Below are 24,134 nucleotides of genomic sequence, written 5' to 3'. Positions count from 1 at the left end.
GATCAGATTTTGAGTTTTTGCAGTGTTCAAAATAAATGTATGATACAGGCTGTATTGGAGCACATTAGGGACTGGTGCTACTTGGTGTTTTGTCCAGCAATGACTACTGAGCTAAAATTGATAGTTAGCATTATTGAGTTTTTATTTGACACCCTCATCACTCCACAACGCTATGTTATGTTAAAGCCTGTATGTAAGACACGTTAGCCACGCATCGAAAGTGGTCTTAATTAATAGAAACCTAGCCCTCCGCAGGGCTAACGTTACGTGAGCTAGTAGTGACAGTAACGTTAATCTTATATATATTAGTGCTTAGCGCTCTTTATTAGCGCTTAGTGCTCTACTGCTTTAAGATGGCGGCTGTTTGCTAACGCTGGCAAAACGTAGCCTAGTCAGTCATTTCGCATCTAGTTCAACATACATGTGATCTCTATGACACTCATCAGATGATACCTGCAACTAACGTAGCATGTGCAGGCTAGTATTTAGCAACGCCGGCGTCGTTTGTAGCGGCTGTCTGCTGCAGTAAGTTTTTTTTTTTTGCTTCTTCTTCTACGCACGTGACATCAGCGCGTTGTCCCGCATTAAAAGTAGTCCGAGCAAAACGTGATGCTTAGAACTGTCAAAATAAACGATTACTCGAGGTGAATAAAATTACTCGGATCAGTTTTTAAACTCGAGCTACTCGAGTTGCTCGAGTATTCGTTTCAGCTCTAATATAATATTTGCTGACCCCGTCAGAGGGTGGGCCTTGTTTGCACTAATTTAAAGATTTTAAACCGTCAGCTCAAATATTGTATTGGAGAAGTTGCATTACTTGAAATAAATCTATTGCAACTTATCAGTCCCAGTTCTTGTCTACAACACTGTCCACACATTGTCAATGCATATTCCAAATAGAATAACAAAATTAAGTCACCTGACTTTGTAATTATTACACCTGTTTATTATGAAGACCTGAAGTAAACAACAAGCAGTTAGTTTGTCAAGAAGTTGTTCAAGTCATGTTTTGGTATTCATATTTTATTGACTTTTCACAACAACACTTGGGCTCATGTTTGTAAGAGCACAGCAAACAGAAGTTTCAGCGTGCACTCTTCGCCATTCCAACCTCTCATCACACTCCGATTTGGTGCGCTTGACCTCAGAATAACCCAAGAAGAGATATGATGACCGATCAGGATGTGTTGTCAGCAGTGTTGTTAATCTTACTGAAAAAAAGTAATTAATTATAGTTACAAATTACTTCTCCCAAAAAGTAATTGCGTTAGTAACTCAATTACCTGAATGTAAGAGTAATTAGTTACTTGGCAAAGTAATTGGTGATAATTTTTTTTTTTTCCTAAAAAAAAAAACACACAAAAAAAAACATTGGCCACACTATGTGAAATTTTGTGTGGAGGTTTTTGGTACAGTTGGCCCGAGCCCAATTCTTTACCCTAATTTACCCTTTACCCTGAATCAACTGTTAAAAGTTGTTAAAATTGCTCCCATTATTGCATTAGTTCCCTTCTCTCTACTTTCGACATATGAAAGTTTTAAAACTGTTTCATCATTTAAAGATAGATTCAAGTCAAGATTTTGCCGATTTAGAAGTATTTTAGATAAAAAGTTACTTAGGTTCGCTAGGAAGGTTCTCTACAACAGTCGTCCTAAAAAGCCTACTGCTTTAAGATGGCGGCTGTCTACTAACGCATTTAGTGCCATGTCTGTCATTTTGCATCTAGTTATATCTATATACAGTACATGTGATATCTACCATGTCTACCATATCTACCATAACATGCGGGCGTAGTTTGTCGGCTATCGGCTACAACATGTATAATTGGAGCTACCTAGCATCGCGTTTGCTCGGCGTCACAACTTTTTTGCCTCCTCCCCGCTCCTGCTCTGCTCTGTCGTCTCGGTGAGTCCGTCTCCCTCAAACTTTATAGTATCGCATAGTAACGCATCCCTTTCCGTCTTCAGTAACGGTAACGAGGTTGCCAAGATGAGAAAAGTAATTAATTAGATTACCCGCTACTGAAAAAAATAACGCCGTTATATTGTCACGCCGTTATTAACAACACTGGTTGTCAGCATTTCATATGCAGGTTTTCCTAGGAACACAACAGGTAGGTGAGGAGTAGTAGTAGTAGTAGGTTAGCATTGCTACCGAGGCAGATTTACACAATGGTTAAAAAAAAAAAAAACGTATTGAAACCAAAACGGATAAATCGTTCAACTTACAAGAGTAGAGATGAGGGGAACACACTCTCATTCCAGCAGAAATATGATCAAAAGAAATGCTTTTCCAACGAATCGCTGCGACCCAGCCATCCGTCGTGCCTTAGTGATCTGATATTTGGTCCTCCATGCAGGAAAACGGTGAAAAGAGAGTCCAGTTTCCCTCGCCCTTTTTTTTGGTCGTAGGAGAAGCTGTTGCACCCAGTAACACAACAATACACACCCATATTTTCTTTCGGATACACCAAAGGAATTAGCTTAGCACTACCACATGTTACAATCCCCGTTGAGTCTGCCGGACCGGAAGTAAAGGATATTACCAGCATGGAGGCGTAGCCAAACAGTGATGCAGTACGTCCCATTCCCTATCGACGCAGGGGGGCCGCGTCTCGCGTCAAATAACAAACTCTGTTCTTTTCGCGTGCGACCCGTTGAGCGCTTCTGGGACGCGTCCAACACGCGGCCGCACTGCGACTGGTGTGCAATGGCTGATTGACTTGAACGGCCGCGTTTCACTGCGTTATCGCGGCAGGATCGTTGACGCGACGTTCACGTTGCTGGTGTGTTTGAGCCTTAAGACTCGCAACTTGTAGCGAGCCTCGTTTACGTAGCAGTTCACGCCGTTAGCGTAAGTGGTCTTCTTCAATTCCTCTTCGTCGTTGCTGTTGGCCTTGCTGTTGGCAACATTGCCCTCCTTCGTCACTCATTCTGACGGATAGCAGATTTCAGTACAACAAGGGCAAACTGCGCGTATGCAGGCCCGGATCTAGGTTGACCCACTAGAGTGGGCACTAAGAAAACTTGAGGGGGCACCCACAATGCAGGCTTTTTTTTTTTTTTTACCCTCTGCATTTCTCTGGGTTTGGGACCGGCGCAAGTAGGACACTGGCTTGTGTCCCGCTGAGGCTGCATTAATTTTTTTGTTTTTTTTTTCTTCATCTATCTACTTATTTTCGCTGTCGGCATGATGTTATGATGACGTCATCTCGCATGGCAACGTGTCGCCATTTTGAGATGGAGGTAGGGCTGGGCGATATGGCCTTAAACATGTATCACGATAAATTGAGCAGATTTATCTCGATAACGATAAATGACGATAAATTCGCCCAAGCGTACTGTTATATAATTTGAAAATCTGAATCAATGCATGAAATACAGATTAACTGTTTCTTGTTGATTTATTTACCAGCAATTTCATATACCGTATTTAACAATTGTACATGCAGTCTAAACATTAAGTTTATAAAAATGTATCGTAAGCAATAAGAATTCAAGTATGAACATTTATAACAGCGTGTATAACTTGAACAATGTACATTATCAAAATCAATATGCCTGTGCAAACGTCATTGTAACACAAATGACTTGCAGCTTGAACAGTACACTTCAAAAAAACAACTTATTGTTAATGGCTGCTGTGACATAATTATTAAATACAAGTGTTTACTTTATGGTTTCAGGGTCTCCCCAAGTGCATTTTTTAATAAATGCACGCACAAATGAACCCCCAAACAAACAGAGAGACACACACACATTAAAGCTATATGGATCTTTTTCAAATGAAACGCTTAAGATTTTATGATAGCAATAATGACACAGAAATAAGCACATACAGAAAAATAGCTGGGGCCATTTCTCGGTCATTATAAGTTTCGCCGTTGGATTGTACTTTATGCTGAATGCTTTACCATCACAAAAGCTATCAGAGGAATCACACACAGACAGATACAAAATAACGCCACATAGTAGTTGCTAGATGCTGTCCGTGCCCAATCCACTCATTAAGTTCAGGCGTTTCGACAAGGTTAGAGCCGCTATCAGACTCCATCACGTTCATTTGTAGCGTTAGCCGCTAGCTAGCGTTAGCCTGGCTACCAGTAGAAAGCCACGAAAGCACCATCTCTGGAAATCGTGAGAACAAGGGAGGACAGCGGGTGAAAGTCCGTCTGGATGCCACCAAGAGTCTACTAAATGTCGGGTGAAAGTTTGGTGAACCTCCCTTAAGCCACACTCCATCACGTTTTGCTTGTAGCGTTAGCTGCTAGCGTTAGCTTACCAGGCCTTTGTTTGATTGGCTTCTTGATGATCACGTGACTCTCTACGTAAGCCCATTGACTGCTTTCTTAAAGGGGAATGAACATAGGCGAACAACAGAATCAAAGCGGGATGAAAAGACTATATTTTCTTGTTTTATTAATTTACCGAATTTACCGACATGGTCAAAATTACGTCGGTCATCGTTAAGAATTTCGGTGACGGTAAATTTTCGGTTTACCGCCCTGCTCTAGATGGAGGCACGCAAGGTAAACAGCCGTAGACAGACGCTGTCTGAAATTCATAATTTTCAGCTGTGTTTTGCGTCTTTTTTCATAAAAACGTCTTAAACATGACTTATTATTATCACGAGTCACTGCCGACAGACGCGAGGAGGCAATACTACTTAAAATTAGCGTGTATTGGCCTGCAAATCTGCCCATACAAAGTCGCAGCTGATAGCTGGATAAACAATCCATAGGAATTGTCTGCAGTGGAGTTCGGAAACATCTACAACTACCTCATAAAGAATTGTGGGCTTGCCTGTGAAGACAGCAATGAGAGAGGATGTATCTGCATGTCAGTGGAAATTAAACACGCCAAGTTTTGGCAAAAAGACAACTTGTTCTCCGTCAATTCATACTACGAATGCAACGTTGAGCTGCAACCACCTCAACACAAAATATGCACAATATATGAAATCGCATATGTACTGCACTATCTGTAGCAAACTGCATATGAAAATATGAATAAACAATTAGCAGAGCGCCCGAGACGCGTTTTGCCGACCCTCTAACTCGTGGGTAATTAGCATATCACAGGTTTCATGCTAAGTGAATCTGTCTCACTTTTTTTGCACTGAAGTACACACAGTTCACATATTTTCGTTTTTAAACACATTTAAACAACACATACCGGCGATGCAACCTCAAATTCAAGGCAAAATGGTCAGAGGTGGCGCGAACTGACTGCGCCCATCGTCGTGTGAGTCTCTACTGAACAACGTCACTTCCGCGTTGCAGTTTCTTTCAAATAAAGTGCGCATGAGATGCAGTAAATTAAGGCATCCACTAGATGATGCTAATAAGACGTAAAAGAAACTCAGGTATTCAATCACAAAACCCATCAATCTTTTATGCATAACAGAGCACCGTCATTTTGATTGGGTGGGCACGACTAACGTCTGGGTGGGCCATGCCCACCCTGGCCCCCCCATACATCCGGCCCCGGTCCCACCCCTCGTAAATTGATAGCAAATTTGTTAACACTGAATAGAAATGGTTAATAACTATCACATAATATCAGGATAAAATATGAAAAGTATATTTAAATGTAGTGGACTGAATAAGGCATTAATTATGAATAGAAATAAACAACAAATTTTGGGAATTTGGAGTCGGCTGTTTCAAATACGAAATGTGAAAACTGTAGTTTGAAAGCGAGAGTATGATATGAATAATGCCACTTAACTTTGTAATGAAACGGCGAGCCGAATAATACAACACAGACGAAGTTTGTGTAGAATTCATGACAAAAAAAAACATGGCAACAGTGAACTTTTCCATTCCAATGGCGCCTTATTCAATGCGACCCCTGTAGGTGTCCGGTGGCGACCATGTTATTAACAGAAAACAAAGTTTTCAACACAAAACATATATATTCTGCAAAGTTAAATAAAGAAATGATTCTGTGTGTTTTGTTATTTAAGAAAAAAAAAAAAAAAAAGATCCCGAAACTTGACTTGCTCCAAGGATAAAAAAAACAAAAACAATTCTTGTAGTAAGAACATGACTTTACTGTCAGAGTCCTTTTTTTTTGTTTATTTGGCTCTCATACAGTCAATCACGAGTAGTACGTAATAGTAATTGAATATATATATATTTACATTAACCCCCACACAAAAAAACTCATTTGTTACAATATTGAACAATGTGTTCTAAATTTCCATATTTATTTAATGACAATATCTGTGAATGATTTTGAATTTTTGGAATTTGGGGTCTGCAGTTTCAAATATTAAATGTGAAAAGTACAGTTTGAATAGGAGATTATGAAATAAATGATGCCTGTCGGCGAGAGAACCAAAGGAAAGACGTTGATGGCCAGAAAAGGTAAAACACAAAATGGCAAAGTCCAAACAGAAATACAATCACAAAAATAAAGTGTACCATGAATACAAACGTAACCCCCCAACCCGAACCTAACCTAAAGGTTTTTCGCCAGTGTGGGTTCTTATGTGTTTTTGTAATTTTATCTTTGCAGCAAAACCTAGACCACAAACTGAGCAGGAAAAAGGTTTTTCACCTGTGTGTGTTCTTGTGTGTTGTTTTAAAGTGCTCTTGTGACTGAATCTTTGACCACAAACTGAGCAGGAAAAAGGTTTTTCACCAGTGTGGGTTCTTTCGTGACTTTTTAAGTGTTGCTTTTGAGAGAATCCTTGACCACAAACTGAGCAGGAAAAAGGTTTTTCGCCAGTGTGGGTTCTTATGTGTTGTTTTAGGATGCTCTTATGACTGAATCTTTGACCACAAACTGAGCAGAAAAAGGGTTTTTCCCCAGTGTGGGTTCTTGTGTGTCCTTTCAAAGATCGCTTTTGAGCGAATCTTTGACCACAAACTGAGCATGGAAAAGGTTTTTCACCAGTGTGGGTTCTTGAGTGTAATTTTAAGGTGGCCTTATAACTGAATCTTTTATCACAAACCGGGCAGGAAAAAGGTTTTTCACCAGTGTGGGTTCTCGTGTGTTCGTTTAAGCGTTCCTTTCGAGCAAAACCTTGACCACAAACTGAGCAGGAAAAAGGTTTTTCGCCAGTGTGGGTTCTTGTGTGTTCTTTCAAGGATCGCTTTTGAGCGAATCTTTGACCACACACTGAGCATGGAAAAGGTTTTTCGCCAGTGTGGGTTCTTGAGTGTAATTTTAAGGTGGTCTTATAACTGAATCTTTTATCACAAACCGGGCAGGAAAAAGGTTTTTCGCCAGTGTGGGTTCTCGTGTGTTCGTTTACGTGTTCCTTTCGAGCGAAACCTTGACCACAAACTGAGCAGGAAAAAGGTTTTTCACCAGTGTGGGTTCTCGTGTGTTTGTTTAAGTATTCCTTTCGAGCGAAACCTTGACCACAAACTGAGCAGGAATAAGGTTTTTCGCCAGTGTGGGCTCTTGTGTGTAGTTTTAAGGCACTCTTACAACTGAATCCTTGACGACAAACTGAGCAGGAAAAAAGTTTTTCGCCAGTGTGGGTTCTTGTGTGTACTTTTAAGGCACTCTTACGACTGAATCCTTGACCACAAACTGAGCAGGAAAAAGGTTTTTCGCCAGTGTGGGATCTTGCGTGGGATATCAAGTTGCTGTTGTGCCTGAATCTTTTCTCACAAATTGAGCAGGCAAAAGGTTTTTCGCCAGTATGGATTCTTGTGTGTTTTTTTAGGTTTCCCACCAAAACAAAACCTTGTCCACAAACCGAGCAGGAAAAAGGCTTTTCACCAGTGTGGCTCCTCATATGCATTTGACAATTATACTTATTAGCAAAGGTTTTCCCACACTGAGAGCATTTGCAGAGTTTGTCGTCACCGTGAGATGTCTTATGACCAACAACAATGTAAGGTGAGTGTGACGTGGTTGCATTTGTGTCTGATGTAGCGATGAAAATGTTTGCTTGCAATCCTTCTGTTGTGCTGCTGCCCCTTGGAGGCTCCGCCCCTCTGCCGGCCTCACTTAAACCATCTTCACTCTTCAAGGGATCACCAGTCAACCTGGTGGTATGCTCCTCCTCTTCCTCCTTCTTTCCATATGGCAACTCCTCCTCGTCCTTTTTGATTGGAAGTTGATTTTGTTGACAGGGCTTTGGCTCCTCTTTGATTTGGGGGAGCTCAACATCCTCTTTTACGCCAGGAGATTCTAGCTTAGCACCAAGATATTTTCTGAAACCTACAAGACACAAGAAAACCAATGATATATTTTATGGACCACCACCGTTTCATCGGCCAGTCTTTTCTTTGTGCAAAACTTGAAGATGAGAACAGTGATCCCTCACGATGATTCAGTGCATTGCAGGGTTTAAAATAATATTCATCAAAAAATAAAAGTGAAAAAATACACGTCAGTTCATTTTAAGACACAAGAGACATTGTTTCGCACGGAGATGCGACTGAAAATTCGGTGTCCAATGTTGTAATTGTTGTCATAGTGTTGTCCACGAATGATCAATGAAGTGATAAGAACAATCATCCAATCTCATCTACGTCCCATCCACGTCATGCAGAATCAATTTTTTGAGATTTCATTGGTTCCCCTGACTTCATTTCGCAGTTTTAACTTCGTCAACACTTTGCTAACTTCAACCACAACTGATGAGGTTTTTTTCTAAACCAGAAGTTCGAGGCAGACGCTGTCCAAGATGGCGTTGCCCATATTTCGCTCAGGAAACTTGTCTATAGTTTTTTTTTGTGTGTGTAAATATTGGTTCAGAATTGGCTGCAGGGATTCCTGACCAGGACCCTGATCAATACTATAAAAGAAAAAAAAAAGACAAACACTTCAAGCACTGTCAAAATATCCAAAAATTTAAATTATTGTATAATGGTCTGATCACAATGTAATGACATTTACTGACAATTTTTGACACTGTTCTTGGAGAAGTGGTTTATATACATTGGGAATTATTATTCAGGAACCAAAACTGTTGGTCTAGTTGGTTGTCTTTTTTCTTTCTTTCCTGCCTCTTAATTGTGTGGATTGAACGTCAAAGGACCGGAATATCCCACGAAATAAGACTGCTGGACGATGAGATCAGGGGTGGGATTAAATTAAGTTTTTCTTCTTCCCACTCCCTGTCGAGCGCAAATAATTTTTCTGAGTGTTATGTACTCATATGTTTACATGCAATTATGTAGCCTTTTATTCTTAGTTAAGGCAATCATGCATTCACGTTCTGGTTAGTTTTAACATATGCCATTTGGTATCATAAAAGTAAGCAAAGTTATCTTAGTCCTTTGAAGAACACAAAGGTATAACATGATCCCCCTAGTCGACTCAAGTCTTTGATAATCCAATAATGGGAAGTCACAGACGACCACAACTGTTGACCAATGTTTGAATGATTAATTTTAACGCCCACTAGATTGTAAAATGTGAGGTATATAATGGAGTCGGATTGTGAAATGTGTGTGACACATTCATTAAAACTTGTTTATTGTTCGACCGCACCATGAGACTCTCAGTATTTGTGTGTCGACTACGTTTTTATGAAAGCCTCCCGAACAGAAAACAAATGCGCAACGTTGTAAGTGCAAGGTCGAGAGCCAACGCCAACATGAGTTCTATTGTATTTCGGTTTCTTTGTGCATGCTTGAAATAAAAAGCATCATCAAAAGGATATTTCGATGAGAGCATATCAATAACCTTTTGGGCTACAAAGTATCACAATATATTGCCTTTTTAACATATTTTCACTAGAGGTGCACAATAATTATTGGTCCGATAATAGGAATTATGACATCATCCCAATAAATCTGATAACATTATTAATAGGCTCGATGGACAGACATTACCTAATTTAATGACTATGTTAGTGGAATATGGCAGGCTATTGGGATATAAAATTAACATGCATAAAACATAAGCCCTGACATTTAACTATGATCCTCCACCACAGATTAACCCTTTAACACCGAACGTGTCGGCAGCGACGCGTTTACGCATATCGTCTTTGAAGCTTCGTCACACTGTAATTACGTCACCCACGTGCCGCTGGTTGGTCTCATTTGAAAGTGCGGAAGTTGATGTCCACACCAGTTTTTATTTGAAGTCAATCAACCAAGAAAAACAGGAGATAATGTCACTTGATTTTTATATTTTTATTGCACTCATAAATATGCATTAAAACGCTGCATGGACCATGTATCTATCTCCATATTTCCATCATTTCTTGTCCTTTTTCAAAACCGAAAGCAGCACAAAAGACTACACATCCCAAGAGCCGTTGTGATGTCAAGAAGGACGAACCGAATGTGATCATTTTTAATAAGTTTCCGAGCGAGGCGCCAACTAATGAAAGGGAGGCATGCGACGCAAGCGACGGCCGATTGGTTTGAGCGAGCGACTTTGAAACGTGCAGAATGAATCTAAAACTACATTTAGCGCAAGCTAATGCATTATTTCATTAACTCAAGGAAGATGATGAGCCGTATTTGTCGTTGTTTTCCTGGGACGAGTCGGCATCTCGGCGTGTAGAGGTAACAGCAGCGCGCAAACGGCGAAAGAGTAGGCTGTGTGACATTGTGTGTGATGCAGCTCCGTGACCTGTTCAAGAAGCAGCTTTATTGAGTGCGCAAAAAAAACAAAAAACAAAACAAAAAAAAAACTTTATTGGGTCACATGCCTGAAAATTTTGAATTGAACTGAACTACTTGTCCATATTTTCTAAAATACTTTTTTTCTATGTTATATTTTTTTTCTTCTTCACTATAATCTTTTCAATTTTATGTAGATGTGTGTTCAAGAAGCTTGATTGCATGTACGTATATCATTTTGAGAAGTTGATGGGTACAACACCTACAGTGGGGAGAACAAGTATTTGATACACTGCCAATGGGTTTTCCCATTGACAGTGTATCAAATACTTGTTCTCCCCACTGTAACTTCACAAAGAGATATCCTCCAAACCCTTTGTGTGTTAGATGATATATATAATCTTTTTCTCTCACTATTTTGCACTGTATATAACCTGTTTTGACCATAGTATGTGTAAAGGCCAAAAACGCCTATGACCATACCTGCTGTTTGTGTTGAATTGTCAAACATAGAACTATTCAATCTTATTTTTTTCTATTGAATGTTTACATTGAATGTTGTTTTTATACGCTTCAAAACGGTTGTTCGGGCTTGTTTGGTTGTCAATGGGACATCAACATGACAAATTTTGAAAAAAGATTTTGGGATTTTTTTGTCTTTTTGGGTCCAAAATGTGGATTATAATTGGTCAGTGAAGAAAACAACAGTTTGGACATGAAGTTCAAGGTGTCCTTAAAAAAGGGACTAAACTTGGCCGTTGTAAACATTTTTTTCTTTGAAATATAAAGGCAACATCAAATGCATGCAAATTCGGCCAAAATAGGCTTAGGTATTAAAGGGTTAAAATAATGTATGACGAACTGGGAGGGGGGTTCAATTAAGTACTAGGGGTGGAACAGTTCAGTTAGCCCACGGTTCGGTTTGAACCTCGGTTTTGGGATCACGGTTTCGGTTCGGTTTGCATTTTTTTTTGTTTTTTAAACTGCCTTTATTTTGCTTTTTAAAAAATATAAACTTAAAATATAAACATGTTTGACTGTTAAAATGCCTCTTAGCTCTTTGGCTAGTGTAGTGACCGACTACTGAAATACACACACAGTAGTAAAAAAGTTACTTGGAAAAGTAACTGGTGATACCTTTCATGTTTTTTTTTTTCATTAAACAAAAAGAAAAACAAACAAACCCAAAAACATAGCTATGTTTGGAGGTCATTTAATGTTGAGAATCAACCGTTAAAGTTGATAAAATTGCTCCCGTTTTTGCATTAGTTCCCTTCTGTCTACTTTCGACATGTGAAAATTTTAAAACTGTTTCATCCTTTAAAGATAGACTGAAGTCAGGATTTTGCAGATTTAGGAGTATTTTAGATAAATAGTTGCTTAGGTTCGCTCGTAAGGTACAAAAGAGCCTTTCTGAAAAGTTTACTGCTCTAAAACGGCGGCTGTTTACTAACGCTACCGAGTCTGTCATTTCGCATGTAGTTCTATATGCATGAGATATATAGGCGAAGATTGTATGTTGTCGACTAAGTCAGGTAATATTGGAGCCACCTAGCCTAGCATCGTGTTTGCTACAGCGTCTCAACAAACACTCTTCCCTCTCCGAGTCTCTGACTTTTCTCGGGTCATTCAACCAACGCATTGTCTCGTTGCAGAAACGGTGACCAAATCCGAACAGATGAAAAAAAAAACAGATTTTGAACGTAACGTACGGCGTACACATTTAAAAATGAGTGCTCACTAGTACAAATTACGACGAGACCGTACAATTTGACAGGTATGAATTATAGTGGACCGTCACAGTTAGGTAGTAGCACTCTGTAGCACGGGACGTCCAACTTCCAACTATCAGTGGTCAGGGCGAAACTATGTGCTTTAGCGAAATCATCTTCGATGGCTTTGCGTGCCATTTCATGAATGTCGGGGATTACGTTGTTGGAGAAATATGTCTGCGAGGGAACAATGTACTGCGGGTCAAGCGTTGCAAATAAATTAACAAAGCCTGCCGTGTGTTTTCACTGGTGTCATCTTCGGGGTTGTCCTACCCTGAGAAAGTGATATCTGTGGGTGATGCCGGCTGAGGTGCCGGAGTCATGTTATAAAAGTGTTGCCATTAGCATGGGGAACAAGCGCTGAGCAATGCTTACAATTTTTTTTCTTTAATATTTTCTCTCCCTCCGCATTTTAGTCCACGGGGAAACCAAAATGTTGCCACACCGCAGATTTGAAAGAAGCCAGTGCTTCCTCAAAATTCGGTCTCTCCACTCCCCCACTCGCCATAGCTATTTGTTTTCTTTCTTGTTTCACTTTCACTTCGCTCGAAAGCGAGAGAGGTTACTCGGCTTCTATTACACAGGTGCTTGACAGCGATCCGACATTTACTTGCGAGGCGGGAATTTCTCCACAGCGGTGCTTCACGTCACACACAGGCACACAGAGCTCGATCAATTCATTCCACAAGCGTTCGGAATACATTAATTGCAAAACCGAAAAGGCGCGGTTTATAAAGGCGTACAGGGCGAACCGTACGGTTCGGCTTTGAACCGCAAACTGTTGCACCGCTATTAAGTACCTGGGTGTTCAGATATAACATGAAAAATTTATTCAAATTATAATCCCTTAAACTTAAAGCAGGTCTGGAAAGATGGAATCTCATAACCTTCTTGAGTCTGAGTTCAAAGATAGAATCAATTAAGATGAACATACTTCCACGACTGCTCTACCTCTTCCAATGTCTGCCTATTAAGATCCTATTGAAAAAATTTTTGGAATAGGAGAGGTTAATTTCAAGATATCTGTGGCGAAGAAAGCAGGCTAAAATCAAATTTAAAACACTGCAATTGAGTAAAGATAAAGGTGGAATGGGACTTCCGAATTTACAAGATTATTTCTACGCAGCCCAGCTTCGACCTCTAATTTGTTTATGTTCCCCAACATACAATACACGTTGGAAAGATATTGAATGTACAAGGCTGAAGGGAACTCCAATGTCTGCTTTGATGGCCGACATTGTATCGTGGCAAGGTTTGAACATAACATTGCAGGTGGCAACATGACCCATCATTTACTGCAGGTCTGGCAGGAGATCTGCAAAATATGTAAAATTGAGAACTCATTGAAAAGGTTAAGATGGTGTGCTTTCGATACAGAATTTACACCGAACAAAACAGATACAAGGTTTAAAAAGTGGATTTCAAAAAGGTTTGACTTCATATCACTCATTCACACAGGATGATACATTTCAGGATTTTGAAACCTTGATATCCAAAAACGGCCTAGAAGAAGACGATTTTTACAGATACCTTCAGGTTAGACACTATTGTCACCATGATGTAACAAAGAACATAACTAAACAAGAAACTCTGGTTCTACAAGAAATAGTAGATCTCTTTGAGTCGAAGACCTGTCATTAAATTATTTCCAAATTGTATAAAATTATGAGGTCAACAAAGATGGATAATACTCATTACATAAAACAAAAATGGGAAAGGGAAGGAATCATGAAACATGTGCCAGCTACAATGGACCACTACGGGATCGAATGTATGGCACGAATTCTGTTGGAAAAATATTATGAGATACTATATAACCCTAGTCCAAAAACAACACCTGGGTAAAGCAGACGCCTGCTGGAGAGACACTGGACCAAATGGAGCGGACCGCTCATATATATTTTGGAAATGCAATGTTATTACACCCTACTGGACTGAAATTCATGCACATTTAGAGAACATTTTCGGGCAACATATCCCTTTTAAATGCGTATGTCTGTATCTGGGTGATTCGCAGCTGGAAAACTGGAAAGCCAATGATAAAAAAAAAACTGTTGAAGATTTTACAGGCAGCCATTAAAGGGATCCAAGAATAGAAAGACATGTAGTTCTTAGAACATGAATGCTAGTACAAGTTATACTCATTTGATATTAAAACCCCTCTTAATGTTTTCTTTTTAATAAAATTTGTAAAATTATTTTAACTAGTAGGTCGCCATGATTGTTCTTGACGTCGCAGCGCGGTGATGTCACATGGGCTCGCTGCTGAACTTACACAGTGTCACTCATGAACGACAAACATGTCGACGGTTCTGCCCTTCTAATTAGAACCGGAATGTAATATTAATGAGAAGGATAGCCCTGTCGATATTTCATAAAACGAGCAGCAAAAGCAAAATGAACATCAAAAAAGGGGTTAAAGAGTAGCGTACATGTGTCAAATTCGCTAGTGACAGCTAGCACTCCTGCTCTAGTGACGGAGGAGAGTGTTTGAAAAAAAAAAGTCAAAAAATGTTTGCAGATCTTCACGGTAAACTATTGTGTGATCCAACTTATTCCAATGTTATTGTAACTTCTACAAAATGTGACCCGCTTAGTAAAGTTGCAATTCTTTATTTTGGAAACTTAAACAACACATGGCTGCTGTCTGCTGCACCTCCGTAAGTCACGTGGTGCATTCAGGAACGCAAGCAAGTACCCCCGCTACAGTATAATCCAATTCGTTACATTATTATGGAGATAGCATCCAGAGCTGTCGTGAGGATGGCATTAGTACACACACATACAGCCGTTTGATTTTTTTCCATCACTTTACGTTATTTTTTGTCACGTAAATGTGCTGTCCACGTCGTCGATGATAGTTTATACCGGAAGAACGGCATGACGGAAAAATTTAGTAATTTTGAAACCGTGTTGTTTTCATACCACGTTATACCTTCAAAGCGGTAATTGACACATGTTTATATACTGCAATGTTTAGTAAACCATGGAGGCGAACAATACAGACGAGACATTTCTGCTCCTTGTTTTACACATGGGAGCATTTGTAAACATTACCCTTGAATACTTCCTGAGTACAAAACGCACAATTTCTGGAATATGGGCTACACAACGACAAAGACTGCAACAAAATAATGTTGGGCGGCGGTTTGGAATAACGTCAGTCTGGTGGGACGTGGACCGCAGACAGTTTCAGCCCCCGAGTATACCATGATGATGACAATGGCTTCCCTGTGCATTACCTCAAGAGGCCTCAATACATACGGCAGAGATGAACACGTTGGCATCATCCGAGGAGGGCCACCTGATTACTACAGATCCTTACTCCTGCTATGAAATTACAAAGTATGGGGAACTTCCTCTTCAAGGTGTAGTTGTTGATTTTATTTGTTTCGCCGATTTAAAAAAAACCTTCCCCTGCAACAAAATTGCCTAATTATCTCCCCTTTGTTGATTTTAGTAAATTTTCTGTTGCAAAACGTGACTTGAAGTGTTTATTATTTAATAATTACCAGTACGGGTGCCCGAAACTTGTTTTTAAAATGAGAAACTCAATTTTTAGCTCACATGATTGCATTTACTTTTAGGGTGTTGAAAATACCCTCCTGCTCAGAATACAAAAAGGTATTTTAAAGTTTCCACTGATGAATCAGACATGCATGTTGACATTTTTTAAATATGGTCGAATTGGGGGTCTCAGAACGGAATGTCAAGCCACCTGAGTGTTTTCTGCCACGTGCTCGTCTTTCACACAATCATGGTGCACATGCTTGTTTTGCAGACGATCGCTCTACACGTGCTTGCGTTTCATAACAATCCACATAGATGCAGGCTTTTATTGTGGCACACCGCCACACTAGAATAAAAGCCGCCACGCCGCGCAAAAAGATGTTTTATTTATTTTTATTTTTTAAGGCCGTTTCAAACTAGCGGCAGCCTAGTGTGAAGGGTTCAGGCAACCTATTCATTGTGTATTTTAACGTCCGTAACTTTACGAGGACCCCTGAAGAGACGATCGGACGGGGAGCTGTGACATAAAGGGAAGCGAGAAGGCGATAGCGGTCGCATGTCGCGGAAACCCGCTGTTATTTTGTTATCCTTTTTCTTTATTATTGTTGCCACAATAAAGTGGCTAAGAAAATATAGACCCCCCCCCCCCGCCCCCCAATCCGGGGCATTACTGTATTTTGGATCGGACATTTCAGCGAAAGTGAGAGGTGGACGTACGTCTTGGACGGAAAGGAAAGTTTGAATGAATTTCGCGAGCTCTGGGACACTCGAAAAATGTATCTTATACCTCTCCTTGCTAAGCTAAATGGTACATCGAAGTGCGTTTGTGTGGAAATGTAGTTCACGAACAACAACAACAACAAAAAACTATTCACCTTCTCACCGAAACCAATACAACTTTTTACACGGCAATTAGAATTTCCCCCTACATAACAGCATAACCTGCATGTAAACTTTTTGCTGGGGACAGGACATGAATAAAACCAAACTGATTAGGTAAACGGGGGGTCAGGGCTACATTTATCACCAATATGAACCTAATTAATTGATTGGCTAAATGATCAAATGCAAAAATAAATCTGTGTTGACTTGTAATAACTTGCACACTGCAAATTTATAACGTTTTAATCGGATGATTTTTCTTAAATCCATTCGAATAATTTTTTCCATCTTGTTTTGAGTGTTAAAGACGAACAGATTAATGGGTCAGATTACTCAATTTACTTTAGGTAAATTTTACCATTTGTTCTTATAAAGCCCATACATCTAAAGGTTGGTCATTTACAGTCAAATCAAGGGGCGAAATGATTTCAAATAATGTTTTGAACAATATCACTTTTTGAATTAAGAACATTTCTGACGAAAAAAAGCTTTTTTTTTTTTTTTTTTTAAAGATTAAATACACTCACTTTTTGCTTAAAATAAGAGTTTTAAGATTATTTTCAGATAGCCATTTTTCCTTATTTCAAGAAATCGGAGTAAAATTTACTTGAAGCACTGGCAGATAATTTCACTTATTTCTATTATATTTACACTGAAAACAAGAGAATTTATTGAGTCATCAGCCAATCAAACATGCGTTTGAGGGGGGCAAAATGTTGTCAGTTTAAGTCTGAACATAATGAAAGTAATTCACTTAATAATGGTAGGGTCAAATCTATCCTTACAAAATATGTGAAGACATTCTAAATTACCTCTATAACTGAACTCATTATATAATGCAAATAAGGTTGCCTAAAAGTTGGTGGGGACAATTTGAGCATCCTGAAAAGTTCCTTGTGTTTATGGCCCTAACATCCCTATGCAAACCTACATCATTGGTCCATTAACAGAAGGACTAGTATTGTGTGTTAATGTCGTACATATTAGGGCCACATAAAAGAAAAAAGAAGGACTACGAGATGTCAGTAGTACTATTGCTACAAGAAAAAAAAAGTCGTATTATTACATAGGGTAATGTAGCTGTAATCAGCTACGCATTTTACGTACATATACAGTAGCTGAGAGCGACGACATTAGCCTGGCTAATGAAATATTTCAAATAGATCTTTGTTATGGTTCTTCTTGAAAAACAAACGTGAAAAAAAAAAAAAAAAATTGTCATGATATGACGCAATTTTGCCGTGGCACGACATGGTGAGGCGGTCCGACTCTGATGCAGCCCACCACCGCAGCTTAAAAAAATCCTGGGGGAAACACTGAGACGTGTTGCACCTTAAACTCGCGCTGATGAGCCGATGTTAAAATGAGTCAGTCATAATTCGTAAATCAACAAGGATTGGACACAGTGTCATATAAAGACTAAACGGATTGAATGAATGCCACCAAATGACAGTTTCGGTTTCTTCTTCACACAGAGCCCTACATTCCCCTCAGGGTGAGTAACGTAATACTCACAGAACAGCGAGTGTAATGTGAAGTCGGCACTCTCTGATGGTCGAGCGATGAGGTTGTCTGCTTGGGACCCTTCTTTTGATCTGCTGCTGCTGCCATTCGGAGGCTCCGTCCCTCTGCTGGCCTCACTTGGACCTCCATCTTCATCCTTTAAGGGCTCACTCGTCCACTTGGGGATGTCCACCACCTCCACTTTAACATATGGAGGGTCCTCCTCCTCCTTTTTGAGGGGATGAGGTTGCTGCTGCTCCTTAATGTGGGGGTTCTGCAGTCTAACGAAGTACTCCTCCTGCTCCTCTTTAATGTGGACATATTCTTCCTCCAGCTTTTTGATGAATGGCGACTCTTCAGCTAACTCCATGCGAGCAGACTCCAGGCGTTCAGGACGATGCGCTTGACTGACATCTGCAAGACCAAGACCATAATCACACATGGGCCAAATTTTATGTCTTCATTAGCCATAATCTGTCCCACCAAAAATTTACTGTTTCAGAAGTAAACCTCAGTGACGATTTTGTATTAATTTGTATCTTGTTATCATCCACTACGACACAATGTAATAGAGCCGTCCCGACTAGTCGACGTTGTTGACGTAGTCGATGAAGTAATGTGTCAACGAGCAAAATATCTCGTCGACGGTTAAAGGCGACTTAAAAAAAATATACGTGTGGAAAGTTGAGAAAGTCAGACTTTCGGGATGGAAGCGAGGAAAGCGGCACAGAGCCAAAAATCCAGACCACAGTGGCCAAAGCATGGACATAATGCAACGGATAAAAGGAGGGTGTCACTGTCGTGTGCAGTCTCTCGTAAATCCATATTAGGAATGGGCGAAATGGCCTTAAGTAAAAAAGAATGATGAGAATAAAGTTGTACTATTGCTACGAGGAAAAAAAGTCATTATTACGTAGGGGCAATGCAGCTTTACACTGCTACACACTTTACCTTAGTTAGGAGCAATGATGAAGCATTAAATTTTACTTCATTTTACTGATCATCATTTGATGTAGATGAGTCAAAATATTAAGGATTTCTTTATTTGTAAAAATAATTCTAAAACAAGATGCCTTCAAAAGTGTTGATTTTAACAGAGGCGGCATCACGCTACATAAAGTGCGTAGCTGCTTATTCAGCTACGTAATAATCCGATTTTTATTCTCATAGTAATAGCACGAGAAAAAACATTGAACTGTTACTACCAGAATAAACGTCGAATTAATCGTACAAGACTAAAAGTGGTATAATTACGTCTGACTAATGTAGCTGAAGAAATTATAATAATCAATAGGAGGATTTATACTAATGCTTCGTCGTAGCTCCAAGTTAAGGTACATGTACGTCATGGAAAGTGCGTAGCTGCTCACAGCAACTACCCCTATGTACTAATGCGACTTTTCTCTCATGGCAATAGTACGATTTTAATGTCATAGTCCTTATTTTAATTATTTGGCCCTAATACTTAGAGCATCCTATCAACGTGCATCATTCAGTTTTTTTCACGCCTTCACTCCAGTGATTCGTGAGATTTATTTATCTACTCTGCTGGTGTTCACCCTAATGCTTAGGACAATATAGACATACCACTAAAAGAAAATGTGAAAATTGTTTTGAATCCTTTTAGAAAATTGAAGTCACTCACAGTGTTCTGAATCTGTTTATTTGCTAGTGATTCTTAGTCACTCCTTTCTGATTTTGGGGCATTTATGGGTCACTTTCTGATGATTTTGGGGCATGTGTTTTTTTCACACAAGCGAACAGATTACAAAGCACCACTTCAGTGTTGTCCCGAGACTACATTTCCCATGATTCACTGCGTGACCACCGCCGCTCGCTGATTCGCTGCGAGACGCTAAACCAAAACGCTAGTTGTCAACTGTCACCTGTCAGCGGCTCTCGTAAAACACAAACTAGAAGGCTATCAAGCGATGAAAGAAACGCCGAACCGTACAAATGCAATGCAATGCTTGAAGCATGAAGGTGGACATATATAATACAAATACAAATAAATGTGCACAAACTCACCGGCGGTGTGTGTTTCTTACGGCAACGTGACCGTGAATTACCGCGACGCTGAACCGCTTATATGAACATCCACACCCCTTTCCCGATTGACAGTGGATTAACCCTTTCGGACAAGATCGTAGATGACGCACAATTTAAACACGCTTAACCTAGCGAACGCAACAACAACTATGATCCGGGATTGCCATGAATTAGCTTTCGGCTAACGTCGCTAGCTTCTATAGGGACTGGGACGTAATACGTTATTGTTTGGATACGCCTCCATGCTGGTAATATCCTTTAATTCCAGTCCGGCAGACTCAACGGGGATTGTAACGTGTGGAAGAAAATATGGGTGTGTATTGTTGTGTTACCGGGTGCAACAGCGTCTCCTATGACATAAAAAAGGGCGAGGAAAACTGGACTCACTTTTCACTGTTTTCCTGCATGAAGGACCAAATATCAGATCACGAAGGCACGACGGATGGCTTGGGTCGCAGCAGTTCGTCGGAAAAGCATTTCTTTTTTATCATATTTCTGCTGGAATTACAGTGTCATCTCTACTCTTGTAAATTGAACGATTTATCCACTGTTTTGGTTTCAATACGTTTTTTTTTTTTTTTTTTAACCGTTGTGTAAATCTGCCTCGGTAGCAATGCTAACCTACTACTACTACTCACCTATCTCTTGTGTTCCTGGGTAAACCTGCGTATGAAATGCTGACAACACATCCCGATTGGTCCCCGTCTCTCTTCTTGTGTTATTCTGAGGTCAAGCGCACCACATCGGAGCGTTATGAGAGGTTGGAAAGGCGAAGAGTGCACGCTGAAACTTCTGTTTGCTGTGCTCTTACAAACATGAGCCCAAGTGCTGTTGTGAAAAGTCAATAAAATGTGAATACCTAAACATGACTTGAACAACTTCTTGACAAACTGTAACTGCTTGTTGTTTACTTCAGGTGTTCATAATAAACGGGTGTAATAATTACAAAGTCAGGTGATTTAATTTTGTTTTTCTATTTGGAATATGCATTGACAATGTTTGGACAGTGTTGTAGACAAGAACTGGGACTGATAAGTTGCAATAGATTTATTTCAAGTAATGCAACTTCTCCAATACAATATTTTAACTGACAGTTTAAAATCTTTAAATTAGTGCAAACAAGGCCCGCCCTCTGACGGGGGCGGCAAATATTATATAATTATAAGTAATATACAAAAATACAAGATTACAATAAACGTGTCTTCGTCAAAGCAGTTAAAAAAAAAAAAATTTACTGGCCTTGGGTAAATTACCAGACAGAGTAAATATGTGCTTTAAAGTTCTTGCATTTCCATTTTAAGTATTGCAAGTACTCCAACCAACACAATATTTGAACTGACAGTTTAAAATCCTTTTAGTGCAAAATGGCCCACACTCTGACAGGGGGCAGCAAATATTATAATACATAATATAATACATTATAAAAATCTATATACTATATAAATACAAGATCACAACAAAGCCTGTATTTTTCAAAGCAGTCAAAAAAACATTCAGTGGCCTTAGGTAAATAAAGGTGTATAAATATGTACATTACAGTTCTTGTATTTCTATTTTAGGTATTGCAACTTTCCCAACACTATTTGAATTGACAGTCTTAAGTCTAGATTAGTGCAAACAAGAATATTATAAATTATAAATAATAATAGAATATATAAATTCATCATTACAATGAAACGTGTCTTTGTCAAAGTGGTTCAAAACAAAACAAAACAAAACAAAACAAAAAAAACACTTCACTGGCCTTAGTTAAATAGCCAGGCAGAATAAATATGCGCATTAAAGTTCTTGCAAGTTAAAAGCCCGCAGTCTATTGACAAGAAGGGCAGACCCAGATGGCGTCTGCTGCAGGGACTTGTTTGAGTCCGACACAAGACAAATGGAACCACTCAATGGAACAAATTTCTTTGTCAAATAATCTAAGAAGAGAGATGGTGACCAATCGGGATGTGTTGTCAGCAGGTTTACGTAGGAACACAACAGGTAGGTGAGTAGTAGTAATAGTACGTGAGCATAGCTACCGAGGCAGATTTACACAACGGTAAAAAAAAAAACAAAAAAAAAAACGTATTGAAACCAAAACAGTGGATAAATCGTTCAACTTACAAGAGTAGAGATGACGGGAACACACTGTCATTCCAGCAGAAATATGATCAAAAGAAATACTTTTCTGACGAAACGCTGCGACCCAAGCCATCCGTCGTACCTTCGTGATCTGATATTTGGTCCTCCATGCAGGAAAACGGTGAAAAGTGAGTCCAGTTTTCCTTGCCCTTTTTTTTGTCGTGGGAGACGCTGTTGCACCAGGTAACACAACAATACACACCCATATTTTCTTTCGGATACACCAAAGGAATTAGTTTAGCACTACCACACGTTACAATCCCCGTTGAGTCTGCCGGACCGGAAGTAAAGGATATTAACAGCATGGAGGCATATCCAAACAATGACGTAGTACGTCCCATTCCCTATTGTCCATTCCACAACAGTTGGCAGCTCTGCTTTGACAAAGTCATCAGTCATCTATCCAAAAATCACACTTACTTTTTGGCAAATCCTTGATCATAAGCAGACCGGTTAAGGAAGCAGGCATCTTCGAAGTGTTTGTAGCAGAGAACACTTATTCGATGATGGCGTGAAATTCATTCGCTTCGTGCGAACGAAAGATGTCCATTTACGTGCCCTGCTATCCTTTAGCCACTCATCCAACTTTTCGTTTGAGTGAGAACAAAACATCGCCACACACCGCCGTGGCATCTTACCGAGAAGCAATGCAACAAACAATACTGTTCTATGGCAGACTTCCCTCGCAGATCTCTGTGTGACTTAATTTCCGAAGATTGCCGAAGAAAAGCATTTTCGTTGTCAAGGGCGTTGCTATGGGTTAAACAAAGAAGCTGGAAGGGTTGCGTTAAAAAAAAAATAACGAAAATATGTTTATAATTGTTTGGCTATTGATATTATTCAAAAACATGGTTGGCCAACCTTACTTCACATTTCCGCTTTATGTGCTTTACATCACATTCAAATTAGTAAGAGACGATCAAAAACAAAAACAGTAAAGATAGAAAACAACAACTGGGGTGCTGCGTGACAGCACTAATCAGACATTTTGTGTCTTTAAACATTCGAATTGTAATGTATAGTATTTGCGAGTCATAAGTTAACTTACTCACCTGACATTTTGGGACTTGACGTTTGCTTGCTCGGCGACGTGTTTATCCCAGGCGCGTTGTTTCTCTTTGTTAGCTGCTAAACTAGGCTAGGCTAACCTTAGCAGGCCTCGAAGTTTCAACGTGCACGCAAACGACTCGAAGCAGAAGCGAGATTGAACGGATTCTTGTCCAAAAATATCTGACACCTTTCAGTCGTCTTGGGGCTAAGTAGGCTACGTTCATACTACAGGTCTTAATGCACGAATCCGATTTTTTGTCATATCTGTTTTTTGGCGTGCCCGTTCGGACTGCCTTTGTCCATTGAGACCGTTCAAGTAATACGCATGCGCACTAATTCGCAGTCTGACAAGCGCTGCACAAGACGACCAGCATGCGCAGAAGCATCAAAACAAATGACCACACAAGCTGGCTGTCATCCGTCATTCCAGGGATATCATATTTTGCTTTTTAAAAAGAGGACACAAATAACAGACATAAATAATCCCAGTTTAGGTTTATATTCAAAATATATGGATCGATAGCATGCACGCACTGTCCGTCCATGTCACACACACACATATGCGCGGGGCCGGATGTATGGGGGGGCCAGGGTGGGCATGGCCCACCCAGACGTTAGTCGTGCCCACCCAATCAAAATGACGGTGCTCTGTTATGCATAAAAGATTGATGGGTTTTGTGATTGAATACCTGAGTTT

The 24,134-nt window shown here is 39.8% G+C and overlaps 1 protein-coding gene across 2 annotated transcripts; it reads right to left on the bottom strand.

The window, feature by feature from the left end:
* Window positions 1–6,004: 6,004 nt before the first annotated feature.
* On the bottom strand, window positions 6,005–23,741 carry LOC130927763 (oocyte zinc finger protein XlCOF6-like). Of its 2 annotated transcripts, none has more exons than XM_057853765.1 (3): window positions 22,808–22,968; window positions 18,227–18,628; window positions 6,005–8,184 (listed from the first exon to the last, which is right to left on the bottom strand). In XM_057853765.1, exons 1-3 carry the CDS (start codon window positions 22,854–22,856, stop codon window positions 6,461–6,463), a joined length of 2,175 nt encoding a protein of 724 aa, XP_057709748.1. In that variant the 5' UTR covers window positions 22,857–22,968; the 3' UTR covers window positions 6,005–6,460. The 2 variants fall into 2 exon arrangements, with proteins under 2 accessions (XP_057709748.1, XP_057709749.1); XM_057853766.1 differs by lacking the exon at window positions 22,808–22,968 and adding an exon at window positions 23,440–23,741 and having other exon boundaries at window positions 6,006–8,184.
* Window positions 23,742–24,134: the final 393 nt, after the last annotated feature.

The sequence above is a fragment of the Corythoichthys intestinalis genome, chromosome 13 (assembly GCF_030265065.1).
Source record: "Corythoichthys intestinalis isolate RoL2023-P3 chromosome 13, ASM3026506v1, whole genome shotgun sequence".
Lineage (NCBI taxonomy): Eukaryota > Metazoa > Chordata > Actinopteri > Syngnathiformes > Syngnathidae > Corythoichthys > Corythoichthys intestinalis.
Note: the sequence above shows the minus strand (reverse complement) of the source record. Positions and strands in the feature narration are given on the sequence as shown.